This window comes from Dromaius novaehollandiae, chromosome 19, assembly GCF_036370855.1.
Source record: "Dromaius novaehollandiae isolate bDroNov1 chromosome 19, bDroNov1.hap1, whole genome shotgun sequence".
In the NCBI taxonomy this organism is placed as follows: Eukaryota; Metazoa; Chordata; class Aves; order Casuariiformes; family Dromaiidae; genus Dromaius; species Dromaius novaehollandiae.
The window spans coordinates 4791061-4816456 of record NC_088116.1 but is presented as its reverse complement, the minus strand read 5'-3'; the positions used below and the strand labels follow the sequence as shown (position 1 = coordinate 4816456).

The 25396-nt window shown below is 40.6% G+C and overlaps 1 protein-coding gene across 3 annotated transcripts; it reads left to right on the top strand.

Moving 5' to 3' along the window:
* Positions 1-2969: 2969 nt before the first annotated feature.
* Positions 2970-25068, top strand: AKAP10 (A-kinase anchoring protein 10). Of its 3 annotated transcripts, none has more exons than XM_064523185.1 (15): positions 2970-3215; positions 7106-7153; positions 9483-9665; positions 11835-11924; positions 13444-13542; positions 14042-14126; positions 14486-14609; positions 15475-15611; positions 16768-16912; positions 17678-17854; positions 19970-20079; positions 20956-21038; positions 21633-21685; positions 22365-22460; positions 23616-25068. In XM_064523185.1, the coding sequence occupies exons 1-15, from the start codon at positions 3194-3196 to the stop codon at positions 23619-23621; spliced, it is 1458 nt and encodes a 485-aa protein (XP_064379255.1). In that variant the 5' UTR covers positions 2970-3193; the 3' UTR covers positions 23622-25068. The 3 variants fall into 3 exon arrangements, with proteins under 3 accessions (XP_064379255.1, XP_025957198.1, XP_064379254.1); XM_026101413.2 differs by having other exon boundaries at positions 11370-11924; XM_064523184.1 differs by lacking the exon at positions 2970-3215 and adding an exon at positions 3580-4664 and having other exon boundaries at positions 11370-11924.
* Positions 25069-25396: the final 328 nt, after the last annotated feature.

Sequence of the window (25396 nt, the reverse complement as noted above, 5' to 3'; positions counted from 1 at the left end):
TGCTTTTCATGCTTCCAGTTCAGCCCTCCAGGGTCCGAGGCTGACTGACGTGCTGCGGACTGGAGCTTCAGCCCTTCTGCATGATCCCAAAACGGGGAGAAAATTTCAGCCTGGGAAATGTGGTTCAGGCCAAACATGCTTGTAGCTTGCGATTTCGTCAGTTATCTGGGATCCGACACCGACATAATTGAATCGTCCCAATGACACTGACGGGTTTTGGATGAGGTTTTTGAAAAAGGAGCTGCTGCTTGAAAATTAATTGCAAAATGGAAGTTCTTCCTCGTCTGGTGCGACGGGGGAAGCCCGCACTATACCTGCACCAAAACCCCCCTGCCAGCTGGGCAGCTTTCTGGCAGCTTCACCTCGTTGTGGGAGCAGTTGTCATGTCGCAGCTGATTGTGCCGTCTGCAGAGACTGGGTGTCCCAGCAGGGAAAGGTCCAGTTGGACTGAAGCTTGAAGACTGATCTACTGGTTTGTGTTACTATGGCTGCAGAAAAAGACCAGTGTGCAAGGTCAGAAAGAGGACCCAGAACCCAGACTTCCATGGGAATTTTACCCCGGATTGCAATGTAGTCAGCCCATCAGGCCACGATTTTTTAATACATTGCATCCTGCTTCAAGCCCAACATGTCAATTGAAGGACAGATGGATATACTGTCTCATTAACTTACCTGCTCCTAATCATGGTATTCAAGAACTTAATAGAGTGTAATTAAATATAAAGTCTCCATCATTTGGAGCTTTGCAGGCACAAAATGAGGGCTTTATAATTTGGATTCTGTTTTACTGAGGATACCTGTGATCTGTACAATACCATAAATCTGTGGAAAGAAACTGGGTGAAAATTCAGCTTTAGTGATAGCAGTGAAAGCTTTATCAGTCATTTAAATGGGTCTCAGATTTCATGCAACATTGGTGTCTCTAAGTGTGTTGTACAAGTCAGGGTCCCAAACCTACAGCTTGATCTGCAAAACCAAACCTTTTGACTACACCAAATCACATCGAAATGAAAAGAAATCTGTGTGCCACATACTGGAGGACCAGACTGGTTGCATTAGGGTTCTCTTTACGATGCAAGTTATTACACATGTTCATAGATGGCTGGAGGCAAACCTTTTTTTTGATAGAAGATGTTAATTTAGTGGCCCGTAACTGATTCATCCCATTCTTTTAACTTTACTCACCTTTCAAATAATTTAGTCCATTACTAACCTATTATGTGCCAATTAAATAAGTCAATTCATTATGCAGAAAAGACTTCCTCAAACCAGCCTCTGGGCATATGTGCAAAAATGTATCAAAAAGCATCAGTTAGCAAAAATAATATTAAAAAAGAAAATGGTATAGGGTGTTAATCACCTGCAACATCCTGCTCAAGAGACGGCTTCGTCTTGGTGCTGAAGAGATCCCCATATGCCTCTTACGCAATTTGCAATTTATGAGTTTTAATTAACGAGTGTTTGTGAAGAGCTTTGGAAGACTTGGCTGAAAGATGCTGAAGGAACCTACGTAACGACTACGAGTGACTTCACTTTCTTACGGCTCAAATGCCAACAGCAGGACAGTTACATTGCAAAGGGATGACGCTGCGGCGATCCGGTACGGCACGGCGAGGCAGCGCAGACGCCTCCTCTGAGTCCTGCACAACCCGCAGGGTTTGTTCTGGGACCTGCGCTGGTGCCTTGCCCCGCGGGACAAGGTCAAGCCCAGAGGTGGGGCTGAAATGTCTTGGCACCGAGGAGCCTGAATAGGAATTGGGCTGACAGCTATGTGTTTGGAAAGGTAATTCTTGGCTGTTGGTACGGAGCGGCAACGCCTGCCGGAAAGGAGGCTGGATTCGTCTTTGCTCCACGTTCGTCATAGCTGGACGTACCCAAGTGCTTTCTGGCTCTGTGACTCAGTTTCCTCCTACATAAAACAGAAATTATAAGAATAGTGTTGATAGAGCATTTGTACCATATACCGCTCTTTAGAGGTAAATATAAGTAGTGTGTTGCAACTACAAATGTCCTTTGTGGTTGGTAAAATCCAAAATTTGGCACCGAAGGATAACTCAGAGGATTTATTTTGTGGAAAGGGTTGGGGTACAGACAACACTGACTTATCAGCCAGCCTGTGCTTTTTAGTGTCAGCATGCACGGTCCCTAAATCCGGACCGGCGGTATGCAGTTTTGCAGGCTTTTTGGGTTGCGCCGCATCAATACCCTGGTATTTTGCACTGAAACGACAGCGCTGTGAAAAGCCCTGCGACACTCCTGGCACCGCGCAAACGTGCGGCGGCGTAACCACTTCGTGGTGGGCCAGCATTTCGTCTGCAGCGACCAGAGCTCGGCTCTGGAGGAGACCCACTGCGTGAGGTTGCCTCAGTCGGTCTGTGGTCGAGGGGACGCTGCTGCGATGCAGCGTGAAGCCCTGCATCCCCACAGCAGTGTTTAGACAGACGTAAGGTTGTACCATGGACGGCTGCTGCCACCGCGTCCCTTCTGCCCCATCCCTTCAAGGCCAGGGAGGCCACTGTGGGCCCTGTGCCTCAGGGGACGCGCAGACCCCGGAGCGCTTCGTGCGGCGCCTCGGCCCTGCCGTGCAGCTCTCTCCCGACCCTCCGTCGCTGCCGCCTGTCCCCAAGGTGGGCAGCTGCCCACAACATGTGCCCAAAGAGCTGGAGCTTCCCGAAAATGGCTCTTCAGAGCCACGACATTTCCCGCTCCTAGGCAAAGGCCACCCTGCTGCCACCTCCTGGCCATCTTGCCCTCACTCAAGATGGCCGCCCGGGCCTCACTCGGTCAGATGCCCCCCTTGCCCTGATCAAAGATGGGCACCCCGCCGTCACCGTTTAAAACCCCCCCCCCCCCCCGAGCTTCTTGCCCTCATCTAGCATGGCCCCGCCCCGCGGATTGGCCGGGCCGCCTGACGCCGAGGCGGCCATGTTGAGTGAGGGGGGAGGGGGTCCGCCGGCGGTCTGGCCGCATCCCGTGATGCCTCACGCGCCGCCCGCTCCCCGGAAGAAGGAGCGGGGCGGTTGTTGACAACATGGCGGCCGCTGGCCCCTCCGCGGGAGGAAGAGGCGGAGGGAGAGGAGGCGGCGGGCGGAGGAAGGAGTCTCATTCATAGGGAGCCCGGCTCGCTGCCCTCGCCCCCTCCCTCCCCTTCTCCCCCCCTCCCCGGCGGCCGCCTCGCCCCCTCCCCGGCACCATGTCCTTCTTCAGGCGGAAAGGTAGGGGGGCGGGAGGCGCGGGGGCCGCCTGCGGCCGAGCTCGGCCCTGCCCCGGCGGCGGCTCCGCGGCGGCGGGGGGGAGGCCGCTGCCTCCCGCCGTGCTGAGGGCAGAGCGTCCGTTTTCGGGGTCGTTGCAGCGCTGAGTTACGGGGGTGGGGTGCCCGCTGCCCGCCGCCCGGGCTCGGGCCCCCGGCGGCCTCGCGGAACCCCGCTGAGCGCGGCGCTTCCCCCGCGGCGGCGAGCTGCAGCTGGCGGCGCCCGGGCTGGGCTTTCCGCGCTCCTTTGAGGAAGAAATGTAGCTTGACGGTGCTGGAGCAGGTGACTGCTGTGCCTTTCAGGGAGGCTGGTGTGAAGTGCCAGTTGCTCCGTGCAATTTTTGAGTCTTTTGGTTCACTTTTTGCTGAACTAATACATCTTTTACAGTCCTCGTCTAAATGCTTTTTTTTTTTGTAAAAATATAAATGGCCTTATACATTGTAGCACTAGTTAAAAATCCTAATGAAAAGCGGGACCTCGTTATGCTGAGTCCTTCATAAAAGGAGAAGGAGTCGTTGACAAAGGTTTTCATGAATCTACTCGGTAATGTATTTGTAGATGTTATGTGCCACAAGTTAAATTATAGGTATTTTAGCATCCCTGAATTTCAAAATATTCCTGTGGCTCAAAAAGGTATGGTTAACTGTCCTCTGAGAGTTAAGCATCCTGAAGGCACTGGTGCTGCAGCTTGCGATAAAATATGGTATGGTATGCCTTCAGCCTGTGAGCTACATGGTTCGAGTGCTTTTGTTGAAAGTTGCCCCTCTTCAGAAAGCGCTTCTACTAGCTTGTGGTGCGGTAGCTCAGGTAGTGAACCGTTGTTCTTCAGCAGTGGCTGATCCAACGCTCCTCTAAAGTGTTTCTTAATTAGTGAAACTCAAACTGCACTTTTTGGGAGGTAAGACTGAGAAGGAAAGAATATATTATCTGAGCCTGTGTTTTTGCTGCTGATTGACATGTTCTATTATAAGCTTTCTCAGCCAAAGTAGCAGCGTTAAAAAATTCATTCTTTTTGGAGATTAGTGCAGTAGTCCTGGAAAAAGAGTTTAAACTTCTGTTCTTATTAGAAAAAGTTCTGAAAACTCTTTGAAATGCACTGAAGATTTTGCAAATGCTATAATCCTTTATGGGGTGTTTACATATTAATGTTGAGCTGTAGAATATAAGTTCCATGCTGCTTATAAACTCTTCCAAAAACATCTTCCAGTGCTTCACTGACAGAATTGTGGAGCTGGTATTCCATCCTGATGCTTAATCATAGGAACAATATAAGGTTGGCAGAAAACTTCTCAAGGAGAAGGTAGTGAAATGTCTAATCCAGTATCTATTTATGTTTGATTGAAAGATCTCTGATCAGAGAAGCACAGTTAGAACTAAATGCACTGGAGAGGCACCCTCACGGAGAGGAGATAAGTAAGCCTTCATCTGGGTTGTACCTAAAATAACATTGTTTCATGCATCTCCATTAGAGATAATGCTTCTTAGAGAAGATTTTACATTGCAGCTGGGAGAAAAGCAACGTATAAAGGCTTGTATTAAAACTCTGACTAGATGTGTGCAGTCCAAAACTGTATAAAAAAGCATCAGTATCTTTGTGTTATCATTGTTTGAGAGGATATAGCACTGGGTAAAAAATAACCTTTTTTCAATTAAACAAGGGATAAAAGTACTGACATGTAGAGAAATCTCAAAAATAATAGTGAAATAATTGATCAGAAAGGACTTTTAAAATAAAGGTCTAGTAAAATTCAGGGTGGATAATAGGTTGAGAAATTAAACAATAACAGTTGGACCAGCAGCCAGGGGGCTTGAGGGCAGATCATGAAATTGTTATTGGTGAAAACATTCAGACTGCATACTCATTTACTAGGGATATTTTGGAAATAACGTATACAGCCCTATTAGTTGGCTGACCTGTCAAGTTGTTGCTTTTTGTGTAAGTACATGCATGGACAGTTTAGACTTGTTCAGTCTCTATTCCAAACTGTGAGTTACAATTCTCCAATCTTGCGTGGTCAGCTTTAGTTGGTTTGATGTGTTACTCCCTTGCAAATGGACTTTGCTATTGGAAACTTTGACAAGTGTCTAGTCCCTGATAATCATGTACCATAGCCAATTTTGCATGCAGACATAAAATGACATCTGGTTTTGTTTTTGTCCTGTAGTGAAACTTTGCTTTCTAAAATGCACTTTTGTCACATCTACCAGTTTTCCTCTGTCTTCAGCTGTTACTTTTTAATTCTGTCCTACTTGAGGCAAGTAGTGACACAAGAAGCTTATGTATCAAAGAGGTTGGCAGTGTGAACAAGGAGTTTATACTACTAGTAATAAGTTGGTAATCAGGTGGAGAAGAACTGGGCAGCTGGTAAGAAATAACAAGTATGTTTAAACTAAAAGCTTATGGAGGACTCTTCTGTGGAAACTCAGAAATTATTGCTGCTGGCTGGGAATCAGTTTGATCAATCAACTATTGGAATCATTTTAGAGAGAGAGAGAGTTCATAATACTGTATGCAGGTTGCATCATTTCCATTCTACCTCAGCCTTATTTCAGATATGTACAGTTTTTTCAGATAGCTTTTCCTGCATAGCAGCATTCAGTCAGTTATGTAAAAAAAAAATGGTTATCCTAAACACTTTTTTATCTTTACAGTTAAACTGAACTTTTAGAGTCAGATGCAAAAAGAGCCCAGGTCATTAAACTGAGGCTTAAACCTTTCTATCGCAAAGAGAATGTGCTAACCGGTAGCATAAATTTTAAATGCTGAGTTGCCAATTTACAGATCTGCAACACTTTTAGTTCTCATAGAAAAGGTTGGCAGCATGATAATACTGCAGCTACGATTGTGCAGGACAATTATGTAACAAGAGATTGAAGTTTCCCTTTAAAATATGAGAAATACTTAGGTCAGAATAGGAAGGGGTTTTGAATCTGTTCATGTTTTGTAATGTAAATGTTTGATTCTACTTAGTTATGATTTGTGGTTAAATTTGGAAGGACTCAAAAAATCTGTGGTCAAAGATGACCTATTTGTAGTAATAATCCCAGCCTGTAGCAGCCATAGACGGTTTCACTGGTAGATTGCATGCTTAAATATCACTGTGTTTATGTACTCCTTCAGTTTCTTTATTTTTGTTTTAAAATATATTGCCTTATTCTCTCTTTAAAATCTTCCTTTGATTTTTAAAAAAAGGTGGGTTTTTTTTGTTGTTTTTAAAAAAAGCTTTTCTTTTAGCTACTATCTTCCCATCAGTTGTTTGTCATATGCTTGATGATATTTAGGCAATATTGTTTGTGAGGGAGCTAGCTATTTATAGTGAATTTCCAAAACACTTCTGTGATATCTGTTCATGAGCGAGAGTGAGCAGTGACTGGTTTCATGGAGCTTGTTCCATTTACATCCTTCCCACTGTGCATGTTCTACCAGTCTGCCTGTAATTGCAGAGAGATGTTGTTCTTAGACGTTTGATTTGTCGTTCATGGAAAACATCTGCTGATACTCTGCTCTTAAAACACATCTATGCCATTCTTTCCAGTTCATGCAATTTATTAAAGTACCCTTGAATGTAGCCTCGGTTTAACCATATAGACAGAAAGCATCTTTCAGAATGTTTTAGAAAATTTAACACACTGTTTCCTTAGACTTAATCCCTGAGTATGAATGACAAAGTTGTGCTTTTGAAGAGCAAAAGCAACACAGGAGTTTTGAAATTCTCTGTCAATTACTTGATGTCAGATCTGAAAAGTTACTTTTAACAAAATCATGGTTTGCATCTTCCAATTGTATGTTTGTTCACGTATAAATGCCGTTAGTCACCCAGAATAGCCTTAACATTTTCCTTTATACTTTACAGTGAAAGGCAAAGAACAAGAAAAGACCACAGATGTGAAAGCAATTAAAAGTAAGATCAATATTTACTTTCTTTATAAATTTTTATCTCTGATATTATCTGCCATCTTTATTTTAACTAGAAGAACAGTGTCCTTATGGCTGAACACAAACATGGCCTGTGCCTCAAAAACAAAGCAGACCCAAAACTTGATTCTAAGTATTTATAGTAACTAATCTTTCCTAGTCTTCTTGCTGAATCGGTAAGGACAGAAGAAACTGTCAGACATGATCTTGAATTCAAAGTGATAGTAAAATTGAGTCACCTCACAAATAGCGGTTACTCCTTATCTAAGCAAATTGCTTCTGAGATTCCATGCTAGTATGTCATGTATTTTACAGTTTCTAAAATGCAGCTTTACTGTGCCTAATTTGCAGAATAGGGTGCCAGTGTCTGATTTAACTTTGACTGATGTGTCTTGTGAGCCTGAAGATCTGAATCTTGTTCAGAATATATCGGTATTGTAATAGTGCCCTGTGTGCCACAGAAACTTTGCTGCTCAATCTGTTGGGAGAGAAAAAAATCTTGATGGGCAGTAAGCCAGTAAACTATGGGAAAACAAGTTAGTTTATCCTGTCAGTTTTTATTGCATTACTACAAGGAGATGAAGAAGTATGTGTAAATCTGATCTGTTGCTTTTATATCTTCCTCGAACAAAATCCTCTTTCTGTACTTTTTAATGTGTTATCTGGATATCAAGAGAAAATTAAAGGCTTCTTTCACATTGTTCATCTGTCTCTGAAGTCAAATATAGGAAACTGTTAATCTTATCCATTTTATAGCACATGCTGTGATTACCGTGTAATTACAATGACCAGTGACTAGCTGAAACAGGTAGCTAGGGAAAGGCTGCAGTATGGTCTCTGTGTAAATAAAAATAAATTTTCAGATTTATTTTATTATAAATCATGAGCTGCTGACATTGAGCAAACAGGAAGCATCTTTCCGGTTTGGCAGAAAGCTGCTCTGTGATCTGTATGATGTTAGGTTAGTGATGTAGTGTTGTCTAGAAACTTTAGAACAGGTGTTTGATCTTTTGATTAAAAACAACACTTTTGCTCAAAATGTTTATAATACAAAATTAAGTCCAATTCACAAAAGTCTCAACAATTATGAGGAGTGCAGCTATGGTTCTACAGAAGTAGCTTCCAGATAGTTATCCCCAGCTACTGTCATCAGCCGAGCAACTGGCTGCCTTCCGTTGGCCTAGAAAACCTGTGGTTTTTTTTCCATTATTGCTGATGTGAAATGCCAAAGGCTTTGTAAAGGGTGGCAAGCAGTATCTTGGTACCAACTACTTCAGCTGGAGGAACACTTTGGAATATCTTGAACATGATAGCTCTCCTATACCATTGCTTTTAAGGTGTCTGGTACCATGACATGTAAGTGTGAATTTGTCAGCTTCTGTCATCGTGTGCCATAAAATTGTGAACAAAAATGAAGTTATGCAGCATGGAGGTCATCAAAACAAACTTTCTTGGCACCTTGATGAAATACATCATTATGGAATGGCGTACTGAGATAGCACGTCGTCTGACTCACTTTATTTTTTAAGAGTCAGGGGTGAAAGATGTCCTTGCATGACATCCTAATCAGATGTAATTTCCTGAGTCTTTGAAAGTGTTATCAGTATGTTTATGGGATTTTTTTTTTAGCTCTATCATGAATTAAAAATTTCTTGATGCTTTTCATAGACAATTTTATGTGAGGAAAGTATTCTTTGTTCTCTTTGGGCTTAAGTAGCCAGCCATGTTCTAAAACAGCTAGAGGAGGTTAAGCCTTATCATCTGAGTTTCTTCAAAGATGTTTGCATATTACTTTTTTCTCTATAACTAAATAGGGACAGAGAAACTATTTTGGAAAAAAATGTTCATGTTAAAGCTCACAGATAGCTTCATAGTTTGGGTTTTTCTGAACACACACAAAACTTGGAAAAGGTAAGAAAATGGATTTGCCGTGACCATTGCAACTAAACTGTATTGTTGACAAAATATTAGACTGCTATGATAGTGGTTATCAAGGAACCAGGAAGACTCAGAAATAATATTTTGTGTGTAAACTTAAGCTTGAAGTCCTTTGTTTAGCTGCTGAGTAGATAAGATAAAGGGGGATGGTAGCTTTCTGATCTCTTGGTGAGCTTATTCTTGCTGTAATAAGTCTTGTTTATTTCTGTTATCTTTACTCTTATCTGAACTTGATCAAAGATGACACCCAGTGGTACAGTAGGTTTTTAATAAGACTGACACATGCAAACTCTCCAGTTTATCTTGGGGTGCTTAGCATTGGATACTGCATAGAAGGGGTCTTAGGTTATTTCTAATGACTCTTGTCTTGATTCCAGCTCCAATACCAGTACATTCCCCTCAAAGAAGCACTAGAAATCATGCCTTGCTGGAGGCTGCAGGACCAAGCCATGTGGCAATTAATGCCATCTCTGCCAACATGGACTCTTTTTCTAGCAGTCGGACAGCTGCCCTTAAGAAGCAGCCAAGTCACATGGAAGCTGCTCATTTTGGAGACTTAGGTAAGGCTTCATCTGTTCTACAGTACAGTTAATATTGCTTTGTATTACTGGTATGCTCCCCATCCCTTGGTTGTGAGGCAGGTAGATTAGGTAATAACAAAATTTGGCATTGCTATTGTGGTAGCATCTAAGTTCCCCTAGAAGGATTTTGAATAGACAATATACTTGTTTCCTGCTCAATAAAGGAGGTTCCTTTACTTTATGTACAAGCATTGTGTTATAAAAATTCTCCTGCTGTCCTTTTAATTGTCGTAATTGTCCCTATTAAACAGTGTACTTGGCAGACTGTAATCTAATCTGGTGCGGACTGTATTATTCTCTTGTGTGTTCGTACACAAAGAGTTCATAAAGTTACGTTTTTAAAAGTTTATTTCCTAAAAATGTAAGTAGTCTTTTGATCTCAATCTTGTAAATGTGATGTGCAGAGAAGGTTTATTAAAAGAAAATGATGAAGTATATTATTCTTCAGAATTTATTGCTGTGTTTCTGTGACAAAAATGATATACTTGTATCTGATTTTTAAGGCCACTCTACCTGGAATCAATTTTCCATTGCCTTAATCAAACCCAGACTTCATTGGACTAAACTTCTGATAGTCATGAGCTTAGCTGCTGAGCACAGTTGAAGAATTTAGATGTGGGACACTGAAGCTCAGAGCTTCCAGTCGCTAGCATATGGATCTTTGGAGATGATTGGAGCAACAGGGAACTGTTGCAAGCAGTAGGACAATGAGTTTTACTAAAGACTACAAAGCCCCTATTATACAAATCTCTTGGTTCATGTGTGGGTGTGGGGGGGTTTTGTTTTCTTTTTTTCTTTTTTTTTTTTTTAATTTTAACAAGACAAAACTAAGTAATACAAAAGTTGTTCATAAAAATCAGTAAGGAATTTGCAGCTGAACTGCAAATGTTTATGCATATGCAAACCATTTAGACATATGAGAAGTTCAGCACAATGTTTACTACTAAGTTGCAAGCTGGGCATTTCTGGAAGTGAAATAATAAATCCTAATGAAAATGGAGAGAGTCTTCTGATTAGTTTTCTCCCTGTGTCTGAGAATATTCAACAAGCATCATGTAGAAGAAGCCTTGTGGCACTGCTAAATGTACGAGCTACTGACTGTTAGAGATGGATTGCACTAATGAATGATGGTGTAGCTTGCAAGGAAAAGCAGGCTAGACTGCAATATGTCTAAGGGACTGAGTGCACATTGTAATGGCTTATCATCATTGTACATCATCTACCTGTGTAGTCACTTTTCAGGGAGAGTTCAGTTGGCATTTAATTTGGCTATCATGGATTTAATATTTGAAAGTATTGGATATAGAGGACAGAATGTGGAACAACATCTTAACACTGCTACCTTTTTTTTTTTTTTTGTACCTTGCACAACGTAATCAGACAGAAAGTGGTTGTGAGCTTGCTTAATTTAAGATGCTGTTGGATTCAAATTATTAGTTTGTTGACCAGACTCTTTTTTTTTAATAGTAGAATTGGACTTTTAGAGTATTGATCAGATATCAATGTTCAGTGGTACGTGTTTTTGTTATCTACTTGTTTACTGGCAGGAAATATGTTTTATTTCAAGTGTATGTTGCAGTCCTTAGAATCGTCTCTTCAGCAACTGCATCCCAAGACATTTTTGTATCAAACACCAATGCCTGTAGTGTAATACAGAGTCATTCCCTTGATATTTCTCTTTAGGCAGATCGTGTCTGAATTATCAGGCCCAGGAGACCAAATCAAGCCTTTCAAAGACCCTTGAACAAGTTTTGCAGGACAATGTAGCCCTCCCTTATTTTATCCAGTTTATGGAACTACGTAGAATGGAACACTTGGTTAAATTTTGGTTAGAGGCCGAAAGCTTTCACTCCACGACATGGTCCCGCATAAGAGCACATAGCCTGAACACAGTTAAGCAGAGTTCTTTGGCAGAGCCAGTGTCTCCCTCAAAACAGCAGGAAATCATGTCGTCTTCTCCAACTGGATTGCTTGAAGAGAGACTGGAGGATTCTAGCACAGCCCATCTGCTCAGGACCAAGCCAGTGGCTCCAGGCAAGAGCGACAGAAATAGCAACAGCCAGAACCACGTGCTGTCAGGTCAGGAGAGTGATAATGCCGGTGTTCTTTGTCTGAGAAAATCTGAGACAGGGACCCATTCTGTTCCAGCTGATCAGCAAGAATCTTCCAAGCTTACAGTATCAAATAGAAACAGTCCCTCGTCTGCACTAAAGGACTTGTCAGGAAAACTAATGAAAAGTAAGTGTCACGTATTAACTTTCTCTGAAAGTGGTGGGATGGGGTCGTACTGGCTGCTGCTTGCCTGGTGTGGTATGGTAAGCGGCCTCATTTTTCCTGTGTTCTTCGTAAGTATCGTGTGGTGTTGGGAGGAGGAAAATAATTTTGAAAATGGGTAATGTTAATGTTCTGAATAAGCTAATGGTCAATTTAAGATCTATGTATTGTTTGACTGTCTGGTTGCTTAAAAAATAAATGTGCCACTGAAGAAACTTCAGAATCATTACATATTCTGAAAAACTTAGTTTACTTCTGTTCCTACATGTGTAATCTTAAGAAATAAAGATGAGCATTGCAATGTCCTGTTTTCCCCCTTCTCTTCCCTCTGCCCCAATTTAAAAGTATTGCATAAAATTTGGATGATGGTGGGGCTGAGAAGTGATAATTTCCATGGAAGATAAATGTCCTGTATCATGTAAAATGGCATAAGTAATGGTTGCGAAAAGATTTGTAGAGATTTTGTATGGAACGTACTCTTTCTGTTCTTAGATTTATTTGATAGAGTTCCTCCCCTTGTAACTGATTTGTTCTCATTTGGAGTCCACCTCTTCAAAGGCTACTGGAAGTAAGGATGAAATTAAAATATTTACTTCTGATAGTAAGCTACATGCACAGTAACCTGTTTTCTTTACTCTGCACCTACTCAGTCCTCCCTTGTTTGTGAAAGCTTACAGACAAAAAAGGAAATACTCCTTTCTTCATATTGGTTCCTCTCGTTTGCCCAACTGTTTCCTTATGTTGCATCCCTTTCTCTTGCTATTTGTCTCTCTTGTATAGCTGGTTATCATATAGTTCCACAATATGTAACCTCAGCCGCAAAGTATCTTAGACAAACACAATGATACTTGAGTCGTGAATAGCACCTCTGGGTTCTAACGTATGAAAATATTGAATGTCAAGGAACTGGGTCTTTTCTGAGAAATACGAAATTTGGAGTAGAATGACAATCTTTTTTTTTCTTTTTTTCTGTGTACCTAAGCAGTGTCCCAGCTCTCTCTTGAAAGGTGACATGTAAAAGGTACACTAGATCTCATTCTGAGTCATCTTGTTTAAAGATTTTTTTTGTTTGTTTGTTTAATTCCTTTGTAATGCAAGTGCTTTCTATTCTACTATGGTGAGGACTAGAAATTGGGAACATCATCACAGCTCTTGCTGCAGATAGATTTCTATTGGGATGAAGGTGTGCAGCTGAGGAAGAGGTGCTGTCTGTCTGGTGGTAGGAAATTAAGAGTTAGATTGTTTTACTCCATCTTGCTAGTTGATTCATTGTGGGCTTATTGTGACCTGGCTATAGATAACACAGTCATGGTAGTTTGCCAGTAGCAAAGTATCGACTAGTGCACTGAAAGCTTCATGGGAAATAAACTGTCACTGTTAATCAGATACTTGCTTTTATGGAGAACAGATGTTTGTTATTCACTCCTCTTTTTAGACCTATGCCAGTGAATTTAAAGTTTGATTCTGTGTTTCCTCTTTGTAGGTATAGAACGGGACGCAGTTAGTACTTTTACCAAATATATTTCTCCAGATGCTGCTAAACCAATACCAATTACAGAGGCAATGAGAAACGATATAGTTGGTAAGAATATATACCATCTCCTACTTTAGAACGCCTCCTTCTCCGTAAATGTTTAATACACCCCCACATGCACACATAAAGGTATTTCTTTTTGTTTTTATGAATTTTAAAGTCAGTGGTAAAAAGATAGTTGCAGAACATTTCCTCATGCTTATCTTGATAGCATATAAACACATTACAAATAGCACTTTCAGTAATCCTGTGCAATATTCCCTGAAGAACCTTCATAGACTTTTCTTAAATTAGTTAAAGAATTCCAGGTAGCTATTTGGTGAATCCAGATCTGTCTCAATACAGTATTTTAGCCAGAGTATCATCATCGAGCTATCTGTAATGCTATAGAAAACAGTGCTCATGTCTTCTAAAAGCTCTTTGCGCAGTCAGAGCCAACTGATTCTAGTGGATTTGAACTGCAGTTTTCCGTTAACTAGTCATCACTTGTGTCCTTCAGCTCATTAAACCAAACACACATTTAAATTAACCTGGTCTCTCTTTACAGCAAAGATTTGTGGGGAAGATGGACAAGTGGATCCTAACTGTTTTGTTACAGCACAGTCAATAGTGTTTAATGCAATGGAACAAGAGTAAGTTGATTGAATGGTTTGGCTTCTCATGTATACTGTCCGTTTGCAAAACACAGTTCCATAAAATGTCTGTGAAGACATAACTGTAAAGTAACTTTTCCATGCAGTCTCCTATATTTTAAACTGTCTTCAAGTATCTTCCTCCGAATCCATTTTTATGATCACTTGTTGAACTTTTGTGTGTGCTGTTACTATGTTCTTTATATCATTTTTGTGATGTTCATATACCCTGTATTGTTTCTTGGTGGTTTTGCTTTTGTCAGACTAAAATTATAAGACTTCTGAGGTAAGAACTAGCTGGTTCATAAAGTGCCTTGATGCTATTGGCTCTTGCTAACTATTATTCTGTCCGTGTGCAGGCACTTTAGTGAATTTTTGCGAAGTCATCATTTCTGTAAATACCAGATTGAGGTGCTGACTAGTGGAACTGTTTATCTGGCTGACATACTTTTCTGTGAATCAGCCCTGTTTTATTTCTCCGAGGTAAGTGTCAGGGGTGCATGTTTTTTATTCTTTGGGTTTTTTCCTTTCTATCAAGTGGGAAAACATCCATGCCCTGAAGGCTTTAATAAAGATACCTCTATATAAGAAAAAAACTGAGGTGTATGTTGTTCTGAGAGAAAATGCATTAGCAGCTTCCTGTCTATGTAGAATTATTGCAAATGCTTGAACTTCTACACCATATTGTAGAATGAATATTAATGTACATCATCTCCAGTTTAGTGGCCACTCTTGTTTCTTTGCTTTGTAGAAGCTCCGACACAGACTTCTTCATCTTGCCAAATGAAGCTGTGGCTTTGAAAGCCTTAAGCAAAGTACTGTTCTTTGTGACCCTTTTACAGATAAAGAATAATTCTCTAGCTTTGCTTAGAGAGGAGATCAGAATGTGATAGATTAAATGTAAAAGTTGTATAACCTTTAGGGAATCATCTGTTAGTAGTAAAATACTCATGCTGATAGTCTGACAAGCCAATATGGTTTGAAGCAGCAAGCTGTGAGGAACAGACAATATGCTGTGTTCAGTGTAAGTTAAGCATAGCTTGAAAATGGGTTTTCTGTCTCTAATACGATACAAATAGCTAAAATGTTTGGAAACTAAATTTGAAAATCACTAAGGAAAAGAGACTTCACTAGTTTGTTTCTTTAACAAACTGAGCAGGCTAAATCTGTCTGCAACGCTGTATCTGAAAAATCAGAATATTTTTATCCTCTGGTGACAATTTTGTATCATTGATATATGGACTACATTTATTTAAAATGGGAAGGAGCAGGTTTGTCTGTGCTTGCTGTAGTTTCTTGCTAAAGCTTCTGCTTTAATTTTTCTTCTTTTTTCTAATTTCCCTTTTAGTATATGGAAAAGGAAGACGCAGTTAATGTGTTGCAGTTCTGGTTGGCAGCAGATAACTTCCAGTCTCAGCTTGCTGCCAAAGAAGGTCAATACGATGGGCAAGAAGCACAGAACGATGCTATGATTTTATATGACAAGTGAGTGAGTTCAACAATTATTTACTTCTGAAGCTGTAATTTTATCTGTGTATCTTTCTGTTGCATTGTGCAAAAGGCACTTTTCATTTTCAAACTATGCCTTGCATTCTTCTGCTGTTGTCTTAACATATGCTGAAATGCCCGTTTATTACAGCAGCCTCCAGTGTATGCAGACAAGAACTTTTTATTTTATGCATAAAGAGAAAATCCTTTTACTGAATTTTGTCTAAGAACACAAAATCTTTATTTCCAGGACTTGGTTGCTTGAGAACTAATGTGTTTCTCATAAGATATCAAAGCCAATTGGTAGTCATTTGGAAAAACTTTAATGCTAATAGCAGCTGCATAGCTGCTGTAGAAAAATGTTAAGGTTCGGATACTGCTATCCGTTTAAAAGAGGCTTCAAGAGCTTTTACCGCACAAAATAGGAGTCCTGCCAGGACATTAAAAGCAAGCCAAAATAGTGCTTCTTCTTAATATTTCAAAACTGGTTTTGAGGGGTTTTGTCTGGGGGTTCTTTCTTTTTCTTTGTTTGTTTTCCTTTCTTTAAGGAAGCAAACAGATCCTCTTTAGTGTAGACTTTCCCCTTGCTCTCAGTGGTGTAACTTTTTTCCCTTTTGTGCTTCAGCTTACCAATTATGCAACTGAAGGACAGACATCAAAACTGCTTCCAGGAAGAAGTTTGTTCTTAAGCTTAAGTGCGAGTTTGTCAAATTATTGCCCTAATAGGAAATAATAATTGGAGAGGAAATGAACAATTTCCTTCATTTTCACCTTGTCAGCCACCCCCCCACACACTTCATCCACAAACTGTTTTTAATGATGTGATTAAAAGAGCAAATGCTGCTGCAGTTCTGGGTGTTTGCTGCTTCCTTGCCCTATTACAAAGTGTGTGTGTGTGTGTGTGAGACTCTGCTCATCAGTAGTCACATGACTCTCTTTTACCTGTATCTTCAGAGTCAAGCTTTATCAAAAACATTTCTGTGAATTGGGTTTTTCTTTCTTGACACTTAGAATCGGTTGTACTTGCATTTTTGAAGCAGCACCATCTAGTGGCTGCAGCATGATTAACTTCAGTGGGAAAAGTAGTTACTAACCACCTGCAAAATTCTGGAAATCCTTTTGTGTCGCTTTCTTCCCCTAACCTGTGCTGCAGATACTTCTCCCTTCAAGCCACGCATCCTCTTGGGTTTGATGACTCTGTGAGGCTGGAGATTGAATCCAACATCTGCAGGGAAGGTGGTCCCCTCCCTAACTGTTTCACTACTCCCTTACGGCAGGCCTGGACTACTATGGAGACGGTGAGATACCTTCTTCAAACTGTTTTTGGTAGTTAGTGAAGATGATGGGGAGATTCTGCTGTGTGTCGAGTATTCCCCTCGGCATCTCTGATTTGTCCTGTTCTTTTACTGACTTCCTTTTTACCTGGATAATATAACAATATTAGCTAAATTTTCTCCAGCCTAATTTGAAAAGATACAACCCACATGTCTTCTGTTGATTCTCTGTGAAACATTTGTCTTGGGTGACTGTTACATTTTAATGGAAGTAACGAATTCCCTCCCATATCAATTGCCATCAACAGCTTATTGTATCTTTTGAAAATTGTCCTTCCTTATCACTCCTCTGTCTGATGCTACACCACAGCTGGCCGGTAGCAGTTATTTGCAAGGCACGTACCAATGCTGTGTTTATAGTGTAACCCTGGGGTACCTGGAGATGAATGGTTTGCTTCTGGAGCTGCCGTTGATTCTTGGACAGCATAGCGAAATACCTGTAAAAGTATTGGGATGTCAGGCCTTTCTAGGGGAAAATAATCTGAACTTTTGGTTCCCATCTGGGGAGGGTTTAGCTAACATATGGCTGTTCTTGCTGCTTCATTCTGAAGTAGGATTCAAATCTATAGCAGTGCAACAGCTAATGCAGAATAATTCTGTTGATGTACACTTCTGTGCCTCTACACAGGACTGAGATGTCCAGTTGACCTTTCTGTTCTATAAATGGTCTATAGTAGTCACGCAGACTGGCTTTGTTGATTAAAGAGGCCTCATTCTTCTGTCTCTCAGGTTTTTTTACCTGGTTTCTTGTCCAGCAACCTCTATTACAAATACTTGAATGATCTCATCCATTCAGTACGAGGAGATGAATTTCCAGGAGGGAATATTGCACTGAGTATTCAAGGCCCCAGTAGCTCTCCTGACAGCGATTCTCAGATAGGGGGCCCTGATGGCTCTGCCTCCCAGGTAGGAGTTTCTTGTTTTGATTCTGTTCTAATAAATAGTGCAGTCACTTTTCTATATTGAAATCAAAGTTTGCACCCTTTAAGGAAACATTTTGTAATTTTAAGCTTCCCATTTCATTTTAAAGACACATTTAATCTATGCCAAAAACTATTTATCTGAAATCAATAGCAAGTAGAAGTTATTTATTGTATTTTCTGTACCCAAAGTCTTTTACCACTTATTAAAAGCAGAACTTTGATTCAAGGAGTTAAGCTATTAATACTAGCTGAAGACTGCTCTGTAGTACTGTAACACTTAATGCTTTTCATTAGAAACAAGCTTGCTTTTTTTTCTTTAACAATATATCTTTAGGCAAAAGTTATACCTTTAGGCAAAAATTGATGTTGTGAATATGCTGTAGAATTTAAATATAAGTATGCAAATTGTGTGCTCAATTCCATTGAAGTGGCAGACCTTAAATCCTAGCACTGAGTGGACTCTTTAGGGCAGAAGTCCTCTGCTCAGGCATAGAGCAATGACAGTTAATATCTGACTAGCTGGTGTTCACAAGTTGTCTCAGCAGATTTTCCATACTGTCGTGCTCAAGCTAGTTAGCTGTGTCAGTTGATAGAAAATGGCCAGACTCCTGACATTCCCAAAAGAGACCTCTGACAGTTTACTGTATTATGCGGCTTTTCAGGGGGTGATATCTGAATTTTGTTTGCATACATATAGTTTGATATAAAGCTAGGAATAAAGACTTAAATGTTCATTGCTGGGTAAAGCAGAGAGCTTTCTAATCATTCATTAAGCATGATTAGAGCTATGTAGCTGGTTCTTCACCGTGCTGTGTAGAAACGAGTATGTAACTGCACCCCTTTGGCTCTGCTACCTTTCCGGTGTCATTGAGAGGTGGCCACTGAGTTCGTTTTGTGTGGGTCTCTGGCCACAGACCAGCATCTTTCTTCTTAATCTCCTTCGCGATGCCACTTTGAGAGCTGTGTTCACATGTGGGCCTAGCCTCAGAAGTGGGCAGTGGAACGCTTTACGATATGAAACCATCCACGTAATGAGATGCATTTTTAACTGAGTTGCCTATTCCAAAAATTCTAGCTTTATTTAATTCCAGTGTGGAAGAGGGAGAAGATAAGCAGATTCTAGTTTATCTGCAGCCAGTTCAGTCTGTCAAGCCCAGCTGAGAGCAGAAAAGCTAAGCAAAAACTGCTTCTGCTGAATTGCTTTTATTGAAGGCTGCAGCGCTACCATGAGTTTTAAATTACAGTGTCTAGATTGACAATATTGACTTTCTGTGTTTCGAGCAACATGGAAGCTGTACTACCTGCTTTTATTTTTTTATACCTTCTAATGAAATTGTGAAGTAGGGAATAAAATCTGTGTTCTGATTATCTTGGAAAAATCCTGATGACTGATAGCCTGAACCAAGTGCTGCATTTTTGTGGCGTGCATTCCTACTTATCTGCATAGAAGGGTCACTAGGGCTTTGTACTTTTGCATAAAGAACAGCACTTAGTGCAGACCAACAGGACTTTACAAGGCAGCTACCATTAGTGTTTCTGTTCCAAGATAAGGTGCTAGTAGATTGCTGTGCTTTTGTGCTCTCCCTGCTGTTGCTCAAATGTTTCCTTGGGTGTTTTTTTTTTTTTTCATAATCTTTTACAAATACTGTAGACTGAAAGGTAAATGCATGTTCTCTCTGTACGGGGGAGCACACTGTGTTTCATGGGAGCTGCTTGCCAAGTACATGGCAGGGGTGAGTGCAGTTGCTGCTGCTTTTGAGGTAGCTCAGTGTTATGCACTCAGAAGCAAATAATTTGCATGCGCACACAGATCTATTCAATTGGTGATGCTTAGACAGCAGTCTCTACATACATGTATGCTGACCTGTACATTGTGTGTTTGGCTCTGTTCATGTAACTTTATCATCCTCTGTTTAAGAACAATGTCCTGCTGAGTTAGGAATTCATCATTTGTGTAGATGTTCTCTTAATTTTTTTATGCTTGCATAGAGACTTCACAGGGATTTGTCAAACTGTAAAAGCACTAAAATAGCAGTTTTGTTAAGAAGCTACTAGTTTGTCTGCATTGGGCACTAATATTTAGAATTTTTGTTTGTAGTCCAATGTCAAAAAGGCTAATGTTAAAATCCTGAAAAATTTTGATGAAGCAATAATTGTAGATGCTGCAAGTCTGGATCCAGAATCTTTATATCAACGAACATATGCAGGGTAAGGTTCATTCAGTGTATCTCATTCTTTTGAGTATGTTTCACCTCTGTTTCATTTTTGTTGTGTCCTTCTGCATTGAGAGTGCACTTAAATGCAAGATGTTGCAATCTTGGTATATGTCTCAATACTTGAAAGTAAGTTGTTTTTTCAGTAGTGCAATTTAATGCCAATGTCACGGTGAATGTTTCTCTGATGAGAACAGCAGTCAGAAAAATACTTCCAATTGTTTTTCTTTCTCCTAGATATTCCTCTCTGGCTCCAAAATATAACTAGTAGTTCCTGTTTGGGTTTGGAATAGGAAAGAACAAGCTTGGAAGACTTTGATACTGTAATATACAGCATTGATTTCTCCCTACTGCCATATAAAGAAGAGCTTGTACTTCATTTCATTAGCAGATTGCGCAGCTATTCTTCTGTTTCTTAAGTTGCTCTTTGATATGAAGCTCTTCTGCTCTGTGGGTCTCAAACAGAAATTCTTTGTTTCTCTAGCTACCTTGCTTTTCTACTGCATACCAGTCTGCTGTGCTTCCAAGTACTGTAATTTGGTTGTTCCCTAATGAAATGTTTCTGTGATACTGTAGAGCACTTGTTTGCACTGCCTTTTGATATTACATGATTGAGTCATTGAAGTGCTTGCTTACTTTCAGTTTCTAGAAATCTTAAGATATACTTAGAATTCAGATAAACATGGAGAGTGGGAAACTTTTCCCAATGTATCAACTTTAGGTGGAAAAGGTGGTAACTGGTAAAATGTCAGTCTTCTGACGCTAGAGTCTTTATTGTAGTGAGATTTTTGTTTTGCTGATTGATAACTTTCCATAGTGCTGGAGTTCTCTTGGTAACCCGTGTGGTTTTTTTTACTACTTCTCTCTTCAGGAAGATGACATTTGGACGAGTCAGTGATCTGGGACAGTTCATCAGAGAATCTGAACCAGAGCCTGATGTCAAGAAATCAAAAGGTTTGCTTTCCTTTCTCTCTGTTTCTGTAAACATCTGCAGAACTGTCCTTTCCCTTGCTTTAGTCAAGGTGAGCAAAACTCTTGACTCTTTCCAGATCTGTTTTAAGCCAAATAGAGATGCTTAGGGGATCATCCTGTACCGAGGCAAAACCTATCTCTGGCCCAGTTCTGTAGCCAAATCCTGCGTTTCTGGTCCAGCTGGACTCCTGGGAGTATGCACAGCCTGTGGGAGTCGGAGCTGTTGATGGAACCTGGCAGGCATAAAAGCTGCTATCAGCCGAGCTGATGATCAAACCTTCAAGGATTTGATCTCAAGATGAAAAAACTTCAGCTCTCTACATGCTTCCTACCCACTTTGAGATCTGCTGTTAATGCTGCTTTTCAAGTCCGGTTGCTGGGAAAGAATGGTCTGGGCTCAGCGCCTAGTGAACCATGAATCCTGGTAATCCCTCGTCCTTCATGCTGCTCTTGTGTTCTCTAATGCTAGCAGTGCAAACCCTTCAGGATAGAAGCAAGTACGTGTTTACAGAGAAGAGAAATGAGATGTGCTGCAGAGTTTGCTAATGTACCTTGCTTGCTGTCTATCTCAACTAGGGTCCATGTTTTCACAAGCAATGAAGAAATGGGTTCAAGGAAACACGGATGAGGTGTGTCTTTTTATGTTGTCCTTGTGGCTTGCTTCAAATTCAGGTTAGGGAAATGGAGTGCTCAGGTTCTTAATCCTGGTTGTTTTCTCTGAGTATCTTTCTGATACTCGGACCAACCAGAACTGTCAGTCTCTGCAGGCTAAATATTACTGAATTGCACTTGTGAAACCAGTTTGTCCTTTGCCAAGGAGCACTTTGCCCAAAGTGCTTGCTGTTTTAACTAACAGACAGTTATCCATTATTTTAGTTTTTAGGATAACCCAGTCAAGGGTGGAGTGTGTCTCCCTTCCCCCTGCCCCAAGAGAAATAATCTGCGAATAAGAGCAGAGGTACTATCATTCTTTGGTTTTTACTGTGAAATGACCTCTGTATGTGGATTAAAGGCTGCATTTTTCCCCTTCAGAGGGGCTTGGGCAAGTCCCCAAAAGATAAGTCTGAAGATTTCACTAACTCTCTTGGAAATTGGATCAAACTATAAATACATTAATTAAAGCTAATGCTGTACTTGGAAACCAGCCACATTTTCATCAAGGGAAGATATGTTTACTACAAGTCAGAGTTATGAAGGTTGACCATGTCTGTAGGGTTTAGCTTGTGAATTGTGCTGAGCGCACTGTTTTGTAATTTTAAGAACTTCAAACTACCTGTATTTGGGATGTTGTTTCTTTTTCTACGGCAGGCTCAAGAAGAGATGGCTTGGAGGATAGCAAAGATGATAGTCAATGATGTTATGCAGCAGGCACAATGTGAGCAGCATTCGGAGAAGGTTACAAAGGTAAGAGGGTAGAAACACTGTGTGCCCTTACTGTCTGACTTTAGCTAAACTGTGGGAGGAGCAGAGCTTTTGCTCGCTGTGCTAGTGCATCTGAAACCCCCGCTAGTTTGGGTTCAGGTTAGTAGTGTGACAGGACTTCCAGCAAAGGTTGGAAGTGTTTCAGCCTACATATGGTGTGGTTGGAATTTCTTGACAGATACTTGTAGTGGTACTCCTGTACAAGTCTATAAAGAATGTAAAGGAACAAAGACAATTTTAAAACTGCCTTGTTAGTTAAAAGGGTGATTTATAGTTCAGGATCAATACTGTAACTTCTTATTTGAGTTTACGTTTGCTATTTCCTGTTAGTGAATGCTAGTATATTTGTCTAAAGTAACACCAAAGCTTACTTGAGAGCTAGCAAGTTGTCTTGTTGAGTGTGCTAAATTAGCACTGTGCTATGTCTATGCTGTTTAAAAAAAAAAAAAATACAGTAGCCCTGCTGATAGACTAGCACTGTGGCATTGTACATCGATGCTTAGTGGCTTTGCTGTTGTATGAGTCTGTGTGTTCTGTGTTACAAAACAGCTGTGATGCAACAGTTGCACTTTGTGAAATCATGAAGACAGCGAGCGGTTTACCAAGTTAACTGGTGCTTCTGGCTTCCAGACATCTCTAACAACAATTACAAAAAAAACCAAACAGAAAAAAACTTGCACTTTTTTAATTAAGGAAAGTAAACATGTACCAAAGCCCAGTGATAAGCCTGAACTAATGGGTCCATAATTTCACTATGTGACTGTTTTCCTATTTCTAGAGCAGTTATGTTTAAAAGACTTGTATAATAATTTCACTTAATAGCTTGGCTGTAAATGATGTAATTCCAATCTAGCTAGTTGAAAAGGTCACTCAGCACAGTATTTAGAAATATCAAGCAGCTGCACATACTCTAGATTCAATTAAGCAAGTATAGCTACAGTAATGGGAAGGTTGAGGTTTGTTTGTGGGGGGGTTGGGGTGGGTAAGGGGGGGCAGGTGTTTGTTTTTTCTCCCCCTCCCAAACTCATCAGCTTACCTGGCTTCCAACATTTGCAAACACAAAATGTCTTTCTACTGAGTGATTGCCTTGTATGTTTTAGGGTGAAATGAACTCTAACCATATTTTTCCTTTTCCAGCTATGATTTTTAAATGCCAGAACAGGAAATCTAATTTTCTGCTTTGAGAATGAGTGAACTTTCCCTTTTGGTGGATTCTTTAACACAGCCAATAAAAGCAAAGCACTGTTACTACATACCGCCGATATCTCCCTCATTTGTAAGGAAGAATTAAAAAGAAGCAATCCTGTACCTCCACTGTAGAGAGCAAAGAAACACTTTTTCCTGTTGTATACGGCATTCACAATAATGATGTTTTTTAAAGAGATGAAGACACAGTTTATGAACGTGTCACTGAGAAACTGTGCTCAACTTCACAAATACTTGACCCTGTCTCAAAAAGACTTTTAAGCAAAATATCTGGAATGGGACACAAGCCACACCAAGGATGGGGAAGGTTTTGCTGTAGTTTCTAGTTCTACTACTTGTAATTTTTAAACACGTAATTGCAAAGGCCACGGGATATCTCCCTGACACTTGACCATTGGAGAAGTGAACCTGAAGCCGTGAATTCATTGGCAGTGAATGACCTTAAAAGTTCTAAGTTTTATTTTTCCTTACTTGAAATAGCTGAGTATTCAACTGTAAGATAAATGTATTTTACTTCATACTTACATTAACTTTGAAGGGAGCATAGAATGATGAGGAGTGAAGCCTGGACAGTGTAACTCTTCCTTGTCAAGCTCTTGCACACGCGTACACACACATTCCCTGCTTCTGACGCACAGCAGACTTGCAAGCCGAGCTTGCACTTGTGCAGCCCCCGTTCCTGAGCCACAGCTCCCGGTGCAGCCCACGTTTTGAGGAGATTGTACCCAGTAGACTGCTCTGTTTTCTTTCCTCTTTCTTCCACAACCAAGGAAAAAAGTAGTTGCTGCCATGTATTACTGCCATTCTCCATAGCTTGTTGTCCTGAGACCAAGCTAGTATCTAATTCCAGATGTTTGGTTTATAAAGAAAAATAATTTTTAATGACTTCTGGCTTTCTTTTCCCTGATATTGACAACACTTGAAACTTGTGTAACCTTTAATTTAAGTAAAAAGCCACTGTGTGACACAGCACCTGTATTCTTTCCCGTGAATTAATTTTACAGAGTATCTGAAGTACTCGGTGTGTCACTCCATTATGTTATCGCTGCATCTTTAGTATACAACACTTCTATTTTGGGTTTTTTATTCTACTCTTATGATTGCTTTTTTCCTCAAACCTGTGCAAAAAAAAAATCACTTTATAAAGGACTCAATCATCTCCAATGTTCAAAATATCTTGATTGACTAGCAAGTGTTATTCTGTTGCAATATTTGATTGTATAGAGACACACTGTATTATCTATGAAAAGAAGCAAAAAGGCTGTGTATAGGTTTTTGGTACTATGTACCACCTCTTATTTCTCTCATGCCCAAGTATTCATGTACTTAAAACATACTATATTTAATTGTGTTTTGATTTAAAATATATGAATATTAAAATTTGTGTCAATTTTCTGTTTTGTTGGGGTTGGGCTAACATACTTTCTGTGGGGGTCTCATGGGTTCATGAAGGAAATGAACCCCTGAAACATCTGTCCTTGGTATAGTTGCCCAGATTTCTTATTCTTTTAATTGACCGTGTTAATGGCAGGGTAGTGGCTATGAATTATTTCAAGCTAAATATTAAATGAGGTCTTGAAGGGAGGGATGAGTGTCTGTTCCAAGCTTGCCCCGTGGTGGTGCAGCCCAAAGCCCCCGGGCTTGCGGCGCGGGGCGGAGCTCGCCCACAGCGGCCTCGAACCCGCGACCCCGGGGCGCCGCTCGCCCCCGCC